The sequence below is a fragment of the Halichondria panicea genome, chromosome 1 (assembly GCF_963675165.1).
Source record: "Halichondria panicea chromosome 1, odHalPani1.1, whole genome shotgun sequence".
Lineage (NCBI taxonomy): Eukaryota > Metazoa > Porifera > Demospongiae > Suberitida > Halichondriidae > Halichondria > Halichondria panicea.
The window spans coordinates 17,752,188-17,768,012 of record NC_087377.1 but is presented as its reverse complement, the minus strand read 5'-3'; the positions used below and the strand labels follow the sequence as shown (position 1 = coordinate 17,768,012).

The window sequence follows — 15,825 nt, the reverse complement described above, 5'->3', positions numbered from 1 at the left end:
TTCGTGTACACCACACTGAGTAACTATAGCTAGCTACCACAGCAACCAATAACACGTCTATACAGCACACAGAGTAATTATTATACAAGCATGCCTTGGTGGAAGCTAACCAACAGATGGTCTGCTAATGGTTTATGCAAAGGTTGACTGCATGGGTGAATCAAAAGCATGCATGTCTGTGTTTTATCAGTGTAGAGTGTGTCCTATTAGGGTGTAGTATACTTAATTAACATGTCATATCATGTCATGAACAAATGAATAAAAATTATATTACTTGATAATTATTATTTATTGACAAACAACAGACTATATAGCGGATACATGCATGATATAGGGATAACAGTTATGAGTTGTTTATTGGCTTAAATGTCCGTTTCCGTGGTAGTACTGCTCGCCCTGCTGTCCAGAGATTGTGCTGATCGCTTCACAGAGTTGACAGAGACCCGCTCCAAACTGTGTGTGTGTGTTTGGGGGGGGGGGGGGAAGGGAGGTACACAATTTAATATCATTTCAAGTTGGCTCTGTAACTAGAGTTCTGATTGTCCAAATTCAACGATTTTATGATTTTATGAAAGCGCCCATTCAGATGGATGCTAAAATCTCAAATTTGGAACGGGCTATAATTTCCATTTTCAGGAAAATCCCAGTCTTTTGTCAAAAACAGGCCCAAAAATAGACTTTTGATTTCAACACATCATCTGAAAGGCTTTGCTCTCTCTAAGCTTCAAAAAATCATAAAATTAACATATAAAATATTTCATCAACGGAATTAAAGTTATGGCTGCTCAAAAAGAGCTCAATTCTTACCTCATTCTTCTGAAATACTCTCGCTCCTTCTCTTTGTCATCAGACACTGTACACAAGAATGTGTGGGTGTGTGTGTGGGTGGGTGGAGGGTGTGCATGTGTGTGTGTGTGGGTGGGTGGAGGGTGTGCATGTGTGTGTGTGCGTGTGTGTGGGTGTGAAGCAAGTATCGGCTCCTTTACTTAGCACAACCACAATTCACAAACCTTTATCATTTTCCCTCCGTGTTGATTGGACGTACTTTAGAGACAATATCACCACCAACACCACCGTACACAAAACCAACAGCCCTCCGAATATCACTCCGTACAGCAATGCCAGGTCCGTTGCCTTGAGTTCAGAGGTCAATGTTGGGTCAAAGGTCGTAGTGATCTCTGTTGGGGCGATTGGTACAGAGATGAAAACCACGCCTTTCCAATCTCGAAGAGTGAAACGTAATTTAATAAATTCCTGTTTTTGATTCTCAATAGCTACAGGGAGGTGCTCTCCTGAGACCACACCCACCCATCCATTACCCCAATTAACGTCAACCACTAACTGCGACTGATTACGAAGTGCCACAGGCAAAATCCATCGAAGCGAAACAGATCCATTATCATGGCGATGTACGTCGGCAGAAATATCAACTGCAGGGGGAAAAATTTGTTATTTTTTGCCGTATTTCGGAATGCAACGTTTTTTAATTGCGAATTGTGAGTTTTCGCATAAATCGCAATCAAACCACACAAGAGTGAGCATGTGCATGCAATTTCCCATGCTTTTCATGCAATTTGCAATAGTTAGAAACGCCATCAGGCTGCATGTACAGTTCATTCACAATCAATTAACCGCACATTCGAAACCCGATATACAGTAATTTTAGTCATGTGATTATCACATAATCTCACCTATATCAAAGGGGGTGGTGTAGTCACATGACACAGTCTCTCCGTCCTCGTAGGTCACACGAAAAACGTATGAGCACGAAGGTAGCAAATTGTTCAGAGCAACGGTACCGTTAGCTGTTGAGTGATCGAGCTCTTGTGTTATGTGTGCCTCTGTGCAGACGTGTGTGAGAGATGTTAGGGGGTGGTCCGAAGTGTACGACAGTGTGTGGGCGGAGCTAACGGAACAACTCCTGACAATCTCTAAAGAAAGAAGAGAAATAAAAATTAATTGTTTATTCAGTATTCTTGTCATACGTAGCCACTGTGTATGTATACGTAGGTAATAAACTACCAGGCAGGGATGTGTCCACACTGGTCGGTGGTGGTGGTTGGTACTAACCACCTCTAGACACAAATAACCATCTCTTAGTTTACTATACATTAAGGAGGCAAATTTGATTGAAAAATAGCCACTTACTTCAAACATACTGAGCACATAGCTGAACTATTATTTCAATGTAATTTAGCGTGTAATGCATTGCAATATTCAATTGCACTATTTATAGCTATAAGACATATCACAATACATGATTGTACGAATACAGACTTTGTTTTCACAATACCCTAATGATAATTAATATGGTTAACTAAGTAGAGAGAGATCTAGAGTTATGTTTACTAAGATACACGTCTGCAATAATAATTATAATGCTCTAATTAAAAGCATTCTCACGCACGTACAAAACAATCCTAAATCTCCGGCTCTATATATTATACTCACGTTGCACAGCAGACACCACCACCCTCAGTCCCGCCCCCTCATCGTGTATTGTGTACGCCCACACCACCACTGTCACATCCTCTCCATATTCAAGGAAAATTTCCGGTCTCGCCCAAAAATATGCTGTTTTTAAATCTGTTGATTCTCTGGCTACCATTATCGGTGGATTTTGTGCATTCCCGTAGTTTATTTTATAGCCGAGTAGCTTCGCGTCTGTCTGTGGTGGTTGCCAGGACAACAGTACCCCTCCGTCTTGCGCAAGTTGATTAACAAGTATCAGGGGAGGTCCAATGAGAGGGAGGTCAGTGGGAAGGGGGTCAGTGGGAGGAGGGCCAGTAGGAGACTCCGTGGGTACTACACAAGGGGGGTAGGGGCAATCACATGGTAGCAGGGCTACATACGTATATTAAAGCAGACTTTTGATTTTGAAAAAGTACTAGAGTTAGCTCTGTAACTAGAGTTCTGATGGTCCAAATTTAACGATTTTATGATTTTCTGAAAGCTTAGAAAGACACATATCAAATTGTGTCATCAAAGTTCATATTTGAGAGATAAAAGTATTTGCCAATTTAGTCGTACCATGGATTATAGCTCATGGTCCAAGGCCGAAAAATCCAACAAAATTTTGGATTTAAACACATAATCTGAAAGGTCTCTTCCTAAGCTTTCAAAAAATCATAAAATTAACTTTATTGGACCAACAGAACTCAAGTTATGGTCGTAAATTCAAATATGCTGCTCTATACGTACTTAAATTGAACTAGTTCACTCCCATCACTTACCCACGAGGCCAGCCGGAGAGACCACCACCCTCAGCCTTGCTCCCTCATCCTGTAGAGTGTATGCCCACACCACCACTGTCACAACCTCGCCATACTCAAGGAAAATATCGGGTCTCACACCAAACGTACGCTTGTCTACTGCCGTCGATTCTCTGGCTACCATTGTCGGTGGATATTGTGTGTTCCCGTAGTTAATCTTGTAGCCGAGTAGTTTTGAGTCTGTCTGTGGTGGTTGCCAGGACAACAGTACACCTCCCGAGGGTGATACAGCAGCGGTGACAAGCAGAGGAGGTCCAATGAGAGGGAGGTCAGTGGGAAGGGGGCCAGTGGGAGGAGGGCCAGTGGGAGGGGGGCCAGTAGGAGACTCCGTGGATACTACACAAGGGGGGTAGGGGCAATCACATGGTAGCAGGGCTACATACGTATATTAAAGCAGACTTTTGATTTTGAAAAAGTACTAGAGTTAGCTCTGTAACTAGAGTTCTGATGGTCCAAATTTAACGATTTTCTGATTTTCTGAAAGCTTAGAAAGAGACATATCAAATGGTGTCATCAAAGTTTATATTTGAGAGATAAAAGTATTTGCCAATTAATTTTAGTCGTACCATGGATTATAGCTTATGGTCCAAGGCCGAATTATGGCCCAAAACATTTTTGGATTTAAACACATCACTTAAAAAGACTCTTTAAAAAAAATCATAAACTTAACGTTATTGGACCAACAGAACTAAAGTTATGGCCGTTAATTCAAATATGCTGCTCTACGTACTTAAATTGAACTCACTTACCCACGAGGCCAGCTGGAGAGACCACCACCCTCAGTTCCGTCCCCTCATCCTGTAAAGTGTATGCCCACACCACCACCGTCACAACCTCGCCATACTCGAGGAAAATATCTGGTCTCACACCAAACGTACGCTTGTCTACTGCCGTCGATTCTCTGGCTACCATTGTCGGTGGATATTGTGTGTTCCCGTAGTTAATCTTGTAGCCGAGTAGTTTCGAGTCTGTCTGTGGTGGTTGCCAGGACAACAGTACACCTCCCGAGGGTGACACAGCAGCGGTGACAAGCAGAGGAGGTCCAATTGGCACCACTGGGTCTGCAACGAGAAACATAAACATGCAATACCACCATCAGTGCCCATGCGTAATAATAATAATAATAATAATTAAAATGGAGGCTATCATTATTTCCAATCCTCAATCTCAATTCAACACACAAAATAATTTGCCTATTAATTTAGAGCATATAATTACTATAATGCAGCTAGGTCTATATTTTGGGTTAGTACCAACCACCAGTCCACCACTGACCAGTATTACTATGGGCACATGCATATCCTGTATAATCCTTATTTGAACACGGAGCATTGACATATGCTGACAGTCTAATTAATAAGGTATCACAGGAAAGACGACATTACAAACATGCACACAGACACCATTTACGTAAGCTAAAGTGCAGCCGAAGTATTACACATGCATACAAACAATTAGTATTCTTACCTAGTACGGTTAGGGTGATGATAGCATATAATGGCTGCTCAAAATAAGGCGATCTGACTGTGCACACATAGTCACCGTCATCAGCAACTGTCACTGCCATTATCTGATACTTTGATGTCACCTGACCTACGCTGCTACTGACCACACCCCCTTCTCGGAGACTCCCCTCGACACGGCTCCACTCTACGCCCACTCCACTCCCCTCACCCTCACACAACAGCTCGACTGGCTCTCCGACACGGGCCGTCAAAGAGTCACTCACAAGCACACGGAGTGGAGCTGTGGAGGGGCGGTTAGGGGTAGTATACACGGGGGGTTACATACATAGGGGGGTAGTATACACGAGGGGGTTACGTACATAGGGGGGTAGTATACACGAGGGGGGGTAATATACATGGAGGGGTCGTATGCACAAGGGGGTAACGTAATATACACGAGGGGGTAATATACATGCACATACTAGAACTGTAAAATAAGCATCAAAACTTTTACAAATTTGCACAAAATAATATTGAGAAGTACATGCAATAATTATTCTACTCTCTAGGACTGCATGCACTGAACATTACACTGCATAAGATATGTGTAAGCTGCTAAATAGTGACGACAAGAACACACACACACATGCATGCAGAGAATAGAAGCGATGGTCTGCATGCATGTTCTGTATAAACTGCATGCATAAATGATGTGCAAGCTGTTATAGTGACAGGAAGCTTGAACACACAGAACAGAAAATGGAAGCCATGGATGAGATGAGCCGGCCACAGTCATTCCATTCACTTATTCTCATGTTACAAACCGGACACTAGCTATTCAATTAATCATGAGAAACTGTCAAACTTCATTAATCATGCAACAAAGACTCGACAGTTGTCAACAGCGAACAAATTTGCTATATAGAGTTGCAATTGTGACCCCCTTTTGAACATTACAATATATCTTTATTCTAAGCATACCATAATTATGACAAGTGCTACTGCATGAATTATTACATGTATATAACAATTGAAAGTGAAATTCCTACAGTCTATATAATAATATAAGTCAGCTAGGGCATCCAGTTCTTTACGCATATAGCTAATTTTGGTCTTTCCCTGTAATGATGTTACCTAACTTTGCATCAAAAATTGAACAAATTTCCCTCCTCTCCCACCCCACCCCCCACAGCCTCACCTGCTGTCACAGTGACACTGGTACTGAGCATCAAGACCCCCCACATAGCCCTACAGGTGTACGTCCCCGGGCTATCCACAATGAGCGTGGTATTCATCACGTTTAAATCTGCGACTACATCGTGACTAGGCAACACACTGCCTGAGGGTCCATACCACACCACTCCAGCTCCTATAGTAGCCACACAAACTATCTCAACGGGCCCGTTCAGCTCTATCGAATCAGGATACGCCTACATACGGGGGAGGGTGGGTGGCTCAATGTTGTTAATCACACGTTATATACATGTATGGAACATCACACATTCCCATGCATTAATGCACTACATTCCTGTAAGTTGATACCAGCATCAATCATGACTCACTGCAATCATCTCTCTAGGGAAATTATCACTCGTTGTGAGGCCATCTGTCGTAGACTGTGTGGTCTCAGAGATGGTGGTAGCGATTGTTACAATATCATTGTCTGTGCCACTCGTACCCGTAGCACTAACAGTACTCGCATCTGTGGCACTTGGAGTCGTAGCTGTGGTCTCAGCTGTCGTTGATGTACTTTCTGTTGGACTACTGGTAGCCTTGGTAGTAGAGCTCTGAGTTGTTCCCTGAGGTGTAGCCGTGGTAGTAGGACCCTGCGTTGTTCCCTGAGGTGTAGCTGTGGTAGTAGGGCTCTGCGTTGTTCCCTGAGGTGTAGCCGTGGTAGTAGGGCTCTGGGTTGTTCCCTGAGGTGTAGCCGTGGTAGTAGGACCCTGCGTTGTTCCCTGAGGTGTAGCCGTGGTAGTAGGACCCTGCGTTGTTCCCTGAGGTGTAGCCGTGGTAGTAGGACCCCGCGTTGTTCCCTGAGGTGTAGCCGTGGTAGTAGGGCCCTGCGTTGTTCCCTGAGGCGTATTAACGACAATGCTGCTTTGAGAACACCCATACAACCCCTCTGCTATGCATTGATAGACTCCTCCTCCACTGGACTGGCTGAGTGCGTGTGTGATGGAGAGTCCGCTATCGCTACTCATTGATTCCAGGAGACGGCCATTATGAAACAACAAAGCTTTTACTGGACCTGTGGGACACAATTATTAATAGTAGGCAAGCACATTATTATGCAGTCATTCTGCAAATAATTATTTTACAAACCTCTTCACCTAACGAACCTTTTCACCTAGCTCACTAGAAATAAATGTTAAAGCAGAAATGCTACTCTATACACAGCCTATACTATATACAGTGTACGTAGCTTTGTAGTGCAGGTTGTACTTTCTCTAATGGTTTGCATTCCAAGAAAAAAGTGAGAAGAGTGCTATACAATGCCATTAGAATGGCTATAAGTGACTCACCTTCGTCTTGTACTGTCCAGGATAGTGATGACATGTCTCCCATGGCAACTGTCGCAGATGGCTCTTCCGTAAAGTCTGGCGGACCTGTGTATGTGTGATATATGTGTGATGTGTGTGTGTGTGTGTGCAGTGTGTGGTGTGATATTCACGTTGATCAGTTGTCTATGAATAAGTTCATTACCACATGCAGTGTGATGCATGAGCACATTAACACCTATTCTCACCTTTGACCTCTAGCCTCACATCACTGTACATCTCACCCTCACTGTTACGAGCAATACATCGATATACACCACCCTCGTCAGAGGTCACGGGGTCAATTACTAGCGACCCAGATTGGAGCACGCTTGCAGTGGAAGGAAAGATCTGTGAATGAAGTTTTTCCCAACGTATTTCAGAAGGTGGGAAACCAGATGCAGTGCATTCAAATATTGCAGATTCTCCGAGCGATTTAATTAGAGTATTGGCGGGGGTGATGGTGACGTTAGGAACGACAGGGGTCAATAGGTTATCTGCAAGTGCGCGGGGGAGAGTATCAACACAATTCGATTGGAATGAGAAACTACAAAACTTACAGGAAACAGTGAGCATTCCAATGATTGATCGTCTTGTAGCCCCTGTGAACTCGTTGTAAGCAATACACTGGTACTCCCCTTCATCAGTCAACTGTGTGTTAGTAATATACAAGTTCCCAGTGGCAAGGACAGTGAGTCTTGCGTCCGACTGGAGGTTCAAGTCTGTTCCATCTTTCTTCCAGTGAATGTTTGGGGCAGGCTCACTAGGCGGAGGCTTACAGGTCATCATCGTGGTGCCGTTCACATTGACAACAGTATCGACAGGATTAACCGGAAATGGTGATGCTTGAATGCCTGAATTACGATAAAAAATATATTTACAAATATGTAATTTAGATTTTAAATGAAGCATCTTACGTGCATGAATTATCTCAGCTGGGCATGATACTGTAGTCATGCCGTTGCTAGTAGCGATGCAGTAATACTTCCCTGCATGCGTGTGTGCATGAAATCCCTCGATTATAAGCTCAGCTCCCCTCAAAACCACACCATCCCCTGCTATCACTGGTGTCAAATCGTTGCCATTGTATCTCAACCAAGAGGTAGAGTCTGCTGGGCAGGACAAAGTCACTGTGCCATTGTTGACTGCAAAGGCACGCTCTGGAGTTACTGTCTGAGCTCCTGTAGGAGTACAGTAGATAGTTATTATAATAATACAATGAATCATGTTGTGTCTAAAAGCTCATGCATTGCAGCTTGTATAGCCAACTATAGCTATGCCTGTAATCATTCACACACAACTTACTTGAAGCAGTGGTGTATGCCAGTAGAGCTAGGCTAATATAGAAGTAGTAGTTCATGTTCAGACAAGCACAGAGAGTCGGACTCGAGCTAGGCTAGCTAGGGCTTTGCAAGACGGTATTGTTTTGCTGAGTATAGTAGTGTGTGCAGACAAGCAGTGAGGCACGCCCACACTTCTGTCACATTGGTACCACGCCCACATGAGTGTGCGCATGCGCAATACAAACTTCCACCAATTAACTAGCAATGAATATAATTAAAATGTGTGGTTTGAAGCGTTAGGGTGTGGATATTTTACACGTTTTTTACAAGCTTCAAGCAAACAGACAAACAGCTCAAGAAACTACCAATAATACAGACAAGAATCATAGAAGCAGCTCCAAGAGGGACGGGACAAGATGAAGTGGACGTTAGCGTTTCTTATAGCGGCTACAATTATCGGCTATAGCCAAGCCGCACACACGGGTGAGTTAAAAGCTAGCGCTTGTAGTTACGTTACGTTAGTTAGTTAGTTACTGCCAGCTGTCATACTTCTACACATATAGTACATGCACAATATTTAATAGTAATTATAAAGCCAGGACACAATTTGCATAGTATAGAACATATTCATTTGTATATGTACAGAGAAAAATGGGGTGGAAATAGGACATAAGGTATAGCTTTGCTTAGCCGGCTTTGTTACAATCTATCGAACAAATTTAGACATGTTTATTTTTACACTAAGCAAGCGCAAGGTACCCCCATTAAATATCATACCTTTTATATCTACATGATATGACACATGTTTGTGAATACACGTACCCATATGGTGTGTGGTGTACCTCAGATAAAGTATACGAACTATAACATCACATGACATGTCTCACCATTCAATAGACCGGGGTTTGTTGTCCCTTAGGCAACACATTTCCTAAAATGTGTCTTGCTGCTTAGTTACATGTCTGTGTGTGTTAGTCTATCAATTAGTTTACGTTTCAGCAAGTAGAGAGACCTGTTAAATACATTCCAACGACTCCCTCCCACACACATACAGAGGTAGGAGTGGCTCCTAGCTTTAACAGTGAGCAAGAAGATGTGGTTGTCTTTGCAACCAACGCTGATGGATCTAATTCAGATCTTAGCCTACAATGCGATGTTTCTGGGACCCCTACACCTACCGTGACTTGGTACAGGGGAGATGACGTGGTTGACGCTAGTTTTGTGCTTTCGAATGGTACCTTCTTGTTTCAAAATATCACTAAGGGAGACTATGCTTCCACGGCTGGAGTTATCTATCACTGTGAGGCTACTAACACCATTGGAGAGCCTGGCTTCATTGCAACCATCCGTAGTAGAGACATCACTGTCCACTATGCATGTAAGCAATTCATGCTCCTATAATTATAAGAATTGTATTTATCGTTTTCTTTCTTTGCAGTTTTCGGTGGCTTTATGCCAGCTGAGGAAGAGCGTACGTTTATACCCACTGCACCTGCTGTTCCATTGCCTGGTATGCTTATTGGTATCGACATAGCTCTTGAGTGCAGGGTTGGGGACTCGCAGCCACCTCCAGACATCGTGTGGTTTCAAGACGATTTTGTAGCACCTTTAGTCGAGGACAAAGACGGTAATGCCATAAGGTTTCTGGAGGGTGGAAGATGGGCCTACATTCGAGATATTGAGACTTTCCCACACGAGTATCACTGTGAAGTAAGCAATGCTCGAATGAACGGATCAGAGAGAAGCCCTCAGACGTATTTTGTCAATGGTACTGGACTAGATGAAACGAATTTTGTGTACAAGGAAATAGGAGATCTCACGGCTTTGTCGACTGATAACTTTGAATTCAGCTATGTTTCTTCAGAAGGGACAGCAAATCGTGCTTGTCTTTTCTATTTTAATGGTGTTCAAATTCCTGCCTTAGGAGCAGTAGGTGCGATCACAAATTTATTACCTCCTCCCCCATCTCTGGTCACTCTGCAATGCAGATCCAACCAAGTCAATGTTGTCAGTAGTGGAACAGTCACAGTGCAACGTAAGGACACACACACGCACACACACACACACACACACACACACACACACACACACACACACACACACACACACACACACCCCACACACACACACCCACACATACAGAAAGAGCCATGATAATGATGGATCCCTTGGACTCACGTGAAGTGATTGTAGGATCAAGCTCTGCTATGCCTACCTCCTTCTCCTGTGCCAACACTGGCTTCCCTGCACCCTCAACAGTGTGGTACTTCAATGGAGATAGAGTTGACTCTTCATTCGTTGGAATTGTCTTTGACGACACTATGCTAACTATTGAAAACCCTCAAGTCAGTCACTCTGGAGTGTACCAGTGCTTTGTCAGTAATATAGTGTCTGAAGATAATGCTGCCTGGTTGTTGGAGGTCAGAGCTCCAGGTAACAACCATTGCTTTTGTTTGTATGTACATGTCAGCTTATATTTGTTGCGTATTTAATTCCTGTACAAGTACAGGGTAAAATTCACATTATAATAAAAAATTAATAATTATAATTAAATGTAAAAATGTTATGTATTGTTTCATTACACAGTTGCACCCATTGCCCTGGCTTTCAATGAGACTGCCATTGCTGGAGCAATGAGAGACAGACAAGTTGGTACTCTCTTTATGGGTGACTTTGGGACCATGGTCACAGTACCTGTGTCTGTGGAGGCTGACCCATGCCCGAGTGTACAGTGGTCCTTCAAGGGCTCGAACATTGCTAACGGAGACAAGTACACTATCACCAACCCTTGCAGTGATACTAATGCGGCATCTCCCTTCACGTTTATGTTGACCGTGACTAATCTGACCAATGAAACATCAGGAGCTTATTTTGCCACCTTTAGCAATCTCGCTGGAAGTGGGAGTCTTTCAGCCGTGTACATTACTATACCAGGTATAATTATATACAATAATTATTAAGATAAAAACTAGTGTGAACAACCTCATCTTTATAATTATGGTTTATTCTTCCCCTCCAGTTGCCACTAGCGATCCAATTTCTTCATTGAGCTTGTCAGTTATTGATAACCCTGCTGCCATGTGTCTACTCAACGCCAGCACTGTCACCATGACTTGCCAAACCAATGGCTTCCCACGGCCTGAAGTAAAATTTCTAATGGGGCGCAACATCATCACTCCAGGAGAGGGGAACTTCCTAAGAGTCTCACAAACCTTTGCCGACCAAGTGAGTTTTTTTTTTCGGTTGTTTTGGTAGCTATCTTTGAGAGCTCATAATTTGTGTTCAGTTTGTCCAATTTCAAAACTAATTGATGCATTCAATAGCTCTCAGAATTACCTTTCCAATGGTGTGCTTAGATACAAGTTCTGTGATTGGTTGAAATCCAGATGTTAATTACACCTACCCATTCTTTTCCTTCAGATACAACTGTCTGATATTGTAACGGAAGATGCTGGAATATACAGATGTGAACGTTCAAGTGAATCTATTGAATTTGCCGAGGAGCCATTTGTATTTTGCAGTAAGTCAATGTATAGGGAACACACACACACACACACACACACACAAACATGCACACACACACACACACACACACACACACACACACACACACACCCACACACATATTTACCTCCCCCCCCCTCCTCTACAGCCGAGCCGTTCGTCACAAACTTTAGTTCATCACCAAACACAATAGAAGGCGCTGAACTGGAGGTGGATTGTGAGATCATGGGCATCCCCACACCGACAATTACGTGGCTTAAAGGTGGCAATATGCTCTCTTCAGGAGAGGATATCAGTATTGTTACGCCTTCTGGCAACCTGTTTCTGTCTCGAGTAACTATCGACAGTGCCACATCAGCCAATGCTGGTACATACACTTGTGTGGGGACTAATCCAGCCGGAACAGTTACCAGGGACATCAGTGTGGAGGTCAATGCAGGCCTAGGTACGTTATGAAGTATGCTGCGAAATTTTTTATTTTTGTTGTTTTCGTGGGTTAGCAGTCCTACACGAAAATTAGCTTAACTGAAGGCGTGGCCTGAGAGTGTTTCCAATAAGCACATTCAACCCACGAAATTTATTCAACGGAATGCTTTCAGAGGATAAGTACCTCGAAAATTTCGCGCTATACAATACTTCAAATGTTGGTAGCTTACGAATTAGCCAATTCAAATTTTGGTTATTGGTACTTCTTCTATGTACTCCATTATAGCATGTACAAAATGACTTACTATAGTTTATATATACTCACTGTAGTTGCTGGCTTATCTCTGGCGGAGATCATCGGTATAGCAGCCGGGGGTGCTGGTTTCATCTTAGTGATTGTATTGATCATTCTCCTCCTGGTGTGCGTTTACATGTGTGCCAGGAGCTCCAAATCAGTTGATCTGGCGCCCTACAATGTCTCAGGGGGAAAGTGAGTACCTATTTTATATACTCTTTGCGTGTCTTTCGATTGCGATAAAAAAAAATTGCAATCGAAAAGAACGTCGCATTCGAAACCTGATATATAGTAGTACTGTTTTGTTTTGTTTTGAGAAAACTACGTATAATATAATCCTTACCCCTTTTTCTCTGTATAGATCATACACTGACTATAGCGCTGATCCACGTGGCAATGTTGACAGAGACAGTGATGAGGAAGATGTGGCACAACCCGAGGCATTTAGCCCAGAGTATGAGAGTCTGCCTGCACTTCGACCTGCTGCTCCTCCCATGTATAAGCCCACCCCCAACTACCCACACGGAGGTACGTGTGTGTGCGTCTAAGTTTGGTGACCACGTATATTGTATGCCAGGAATTATGCAACCTTTAAAGCGTTTGTTTAGACAACAGTGAGTGTGCATTTGCAATGTCTCCCATTAAAATAAGTTCTGTATAGTCGGACTAATTGACAAAACCTAGTCCCCTAGTCCACATGTATACTATATACTTCAAGAAACTTTCCCTAGTATTAATTTTACTATTTCTAAGAAAGAATAGTTACTGTATACTCTGACTCATAATAACTGATTTCTTACATGTAGTTTTACATTAATTTCGATATAATTTAGTCTATGTAAGTTATACAACTCTGGGACCACCCTACACAAAACTTAATACTTATATACACAAATTATAATTCTTTTCAATGCTTCCCACCGCTAGCTACATGATAGTTGAAGTTGTAACCTGATCGAGTCATACCCAACATTTAATATTATTATTTTGGCCCCTAGCTCCACTCGGAGGTGATGACATTGAGATGATGAAAGTGCCTCCTCCGGACACCGACTCTTTTGTGGGTGCTCCTGCTTACAGACGAGTAAGTATGTGTGTGTGTGTGTGTGGGTGTGTGTGGGTGTGGGTGTGTGTGTGTGTGTGCGTGTGCGTGTGTGTGGGTGTGGGTGTGGGTGAGAGAGCTCAAATAAAAAACTAATGGACTGAATACTCACTTCTTAGATGCTTAAGTATGCTTACAACAGAAGTTCTAGATCTTTGAGGCCTTGTTTTACGTACATGTACTGTGTGGGCGTGTGTGTGTTATGTGCCCCCTGTGTGTAGGACGAGTAGGTGCTAATGTTTGTGTTGCGTCTCCGCCAAGTGAATTAGCGACATTCACGGTCTGTTACACCCAATTGAGCAATGATATTCACACAGTGGGAGTTGTCTGCTTGTGTGTCTGTGTGTGGTACAGTGTAATGGGAGAGAGGGGGCTAGTATTATCTGGTCAACACTGGTATGTGTCACTGTCAATAGTGGACTTAGATCATAGGCAACGTTTGGAATTCCATACACTTGAAGTGGGTAGTTGTGAAACCTGTGAATAAAGATGATGAAGTTCTCTCTGTATGCCACATGTAAATAGCTAGAGGCTAAACATGAAGTCATGTGTACACACCATTTTATAAAATAGAACACACACAGTGATTTTCATGTTCTGTTCGTATGTATACCATCTTAGGCAAACTTTGGAATGCCATGTATTCCTGAAGTGTTGAAATCTGTGTAATGATGCTGAAATGTGATTGGCTTCCCTGTAAATAGCTGGAGGCATTTCCCTACGCTTGTAGTTATGTGTTCACAGGAATTTGTATGATAGAAAACACACAGTGATTCATTTTCATGTTCAGAGGGGGAAACCTTTAAAATAGTATTACTTGTACTACGTGCTTAATATTTCCCCAGCCCGATTTTGTATTCTAACACCATAGCTGTATATCACTCACACACCCTCACCACCCGCCCACACACCTCACACACCCTCACCACCCGCCCACACACTGCACACACCCTCCCCACAGGACAACGGTGACTACAGACCTAGCCCCGACGATTTCCTATCAGAAGATGCACAGTTTGTGTGAACAGAATCATGAGCAACTCTCTCTATAGGCAAATGTTATCTTCTCATTACCCGGGAAAAAAATGTCTCGAGTATAATATAAAATAATATTATAATTATTATAGATTCTAGTTTCTTGAATACTCTTTATAGTGCATAATGTTTTTAATGCAGTTGCTCCCTCGAACTATCTATTTTCACTATTATTTTTCATTTACACACATTTATTAGAAATAGATTCTTTTGTTGTGTAAAATAATGTATAAATTCAAATTAAATTTTGTGTTGTCTATGAGAATTAAATATAAAAAAGCAAAAAAAAAAAAAATTATTATTATTGATTTTTTGCGGTATAGTGGGTATTAATATCTAGGGCGTCTATAATATCATTCTCAAAGACGCCACCTTGTGTCTGGAGTACTGTTTTCTTTCGGGGTCAAGCCGCGGGTTGAAACACTAGCCTAAAAGCTAAAAAGCCTGGCTGTCGCCGCCAGTCTAATAAGAATTATAGATGGGTGCATGCATGCCTATGTGTCCAAGCAGCTACTGGAAGACCTGGAAAGACTGCATAGCAACTACCCCACTCTTACAGCCCTAAACTACGAGCACAGCGGTCTGGGGGATGATGCAGCGAAGCAATTGGCAAAGGCTCTAGTCGGCAACCACGCTCTGCGAAGACTACGGCTGGGAGGCTGCAACCTGACCTCCAGCGGTATACACAGTGTGTGCAGGTCCCTGTGTGATAATAGAGTGGTACCTGCTCGCATTAGAAAGCTAGAATTGGTGAGTTAAGCTAGCTAGTAACAAGTAGCTAGCTGACCAGCCCCACCCCCTTTTCTGCAGAATACACAGAAAAGTGATGACCTTTTTTTAGGTAAAATTCAACACTGTATGCATGCAAATCTCAATAGCAGAAAAACGTTGACTTTTCCATGATCTTGTACCAAACATATCTGAGG

General features: G+C 42.8%; 2 protein-coding genes across 3 annotated transcripts; one reads left to right on the top strand and one right to left on the bottom strand.

The window, feature by feature from the left end:
- Window positions 1-222: 222 nt before the first annotated feature.
- LOC135343450 (neogenin-like) lies at window positions 223-8,717 on the bottom strand. 2 transcript variants are annotated; one of them, XM_064540430.1, is made up of 15 exons: window positions 8,560-8,717; window positions 8,172-8,435; window positions 7,815-8,108; window positions 7,464-7,751; window positions 7,240-7,323; window positions 6,280-6,965; window positions 5,916-6,147; window positions 4,740-5,018; window positions 4,022-4,333; window positions 3,234-3,608; window positions 2,452-2,805; window positions 1,692-1,931; window positions 1,011-1,430; window positions 808-853; window positions 223-453 (listed from the first exon to the last, which is right to left on the bottom strand). In XM_064540430.1, the coding sequence occupies exons 1-15, from the start codon at window positions 8,612-8,614 to the stop codon at window positions 363-365; spliced, it is 4,020 nt and encodes a 1,339-aa protein (XP_064396500.1). In that variant the 5' UTR covers window positions 8,615-8,717; the 3' UTR covers window positions 223-362. The 2 variants fall into 2 exon arrangements, with proteins under 2 accessions (XP_064396500.1, XP_064396501.1); XM_064540431.1 differs by lacking the exon at window positions 3,234-3,608.
- A 68-nt stretch (window positions 8,718-8,785) lies between these two features.
- LOC135343487 (hemicentin-1-like) lies at window positions 8,786-15,217 on the top strand. The gene is made up of 12 exons (XM_064540444.1): window positions 8,786-9,020; window positions 9,592-9,915; window positions 9,976-10,572; window positions 10,680-10,970; window positions 11,124-11,471; window positions 11,557-11,762; window positions 11,958-12,057; window positions 12,190-12,486; window positions 12,798-12,957; window positions 13,124-13,290; window positions 13,761-13,846; window positions 14,826-15,217. The coding sequence occupies exons 1-12, from the start codon at window positions 8,954-8,956 to the stop codon at window positions 14,886-14,888; spliced, it is 2,706 nt and encodes a 901-aa protein (XP_064396514.1). The 5' UTR covers window positions 8,786-8,953; the 3' UTR covers window positions 14,889-15,217.
- The last annotated feature ends 608 nt before the right edge of the window (window positions 15,218-15,825 follow it).

Bases quoted from the DNA above. Each gene is read 5' to 3' on its own strand.
- LOC135343450 (XM_064540430.1), bottom strand. From the start codon at position 8,614: ATGAACTACTACTTCTATATTAGCCTAGCTCTACTGGCATACACCACT. The intron at 8,436-8,559 runs GTAAGTTGTGTG...GTACTCCTACAG, and splicing joins GGCATACACCACTGCTTCAA to GAGCTCAGACAGTAACTCCA. The intron at 6,966-7,239 runs GTGAGTCACTTA...TGTGTCCCACAG, and splicing joins CTGGACAGTACAAGACGAAG to GTCCAGTAAAAGCTTTGTTG.
- LOC135343487 (XM_064540444.1), top strand. From the start codon at position 8,954: ATGAAGTGGACGTTAGCGTTTCTTATAGCGGCTACAATTATCGGCTAT. The intron at 9,916-9,975 runs GTAAGCAATTCA...CTTTCTTTGCAG, and splicing joins CATCACTGTCCACTATGCAT to TTTTCGGTGGCTTTATGCCA. The intron at 13,291-13,760 runs GTACGTGTGTGT...TTTGGCCCCTAG, and splicing joins CCCCAACTACCCACACGGAG to CTCCACTCGGAGGTGATGAC.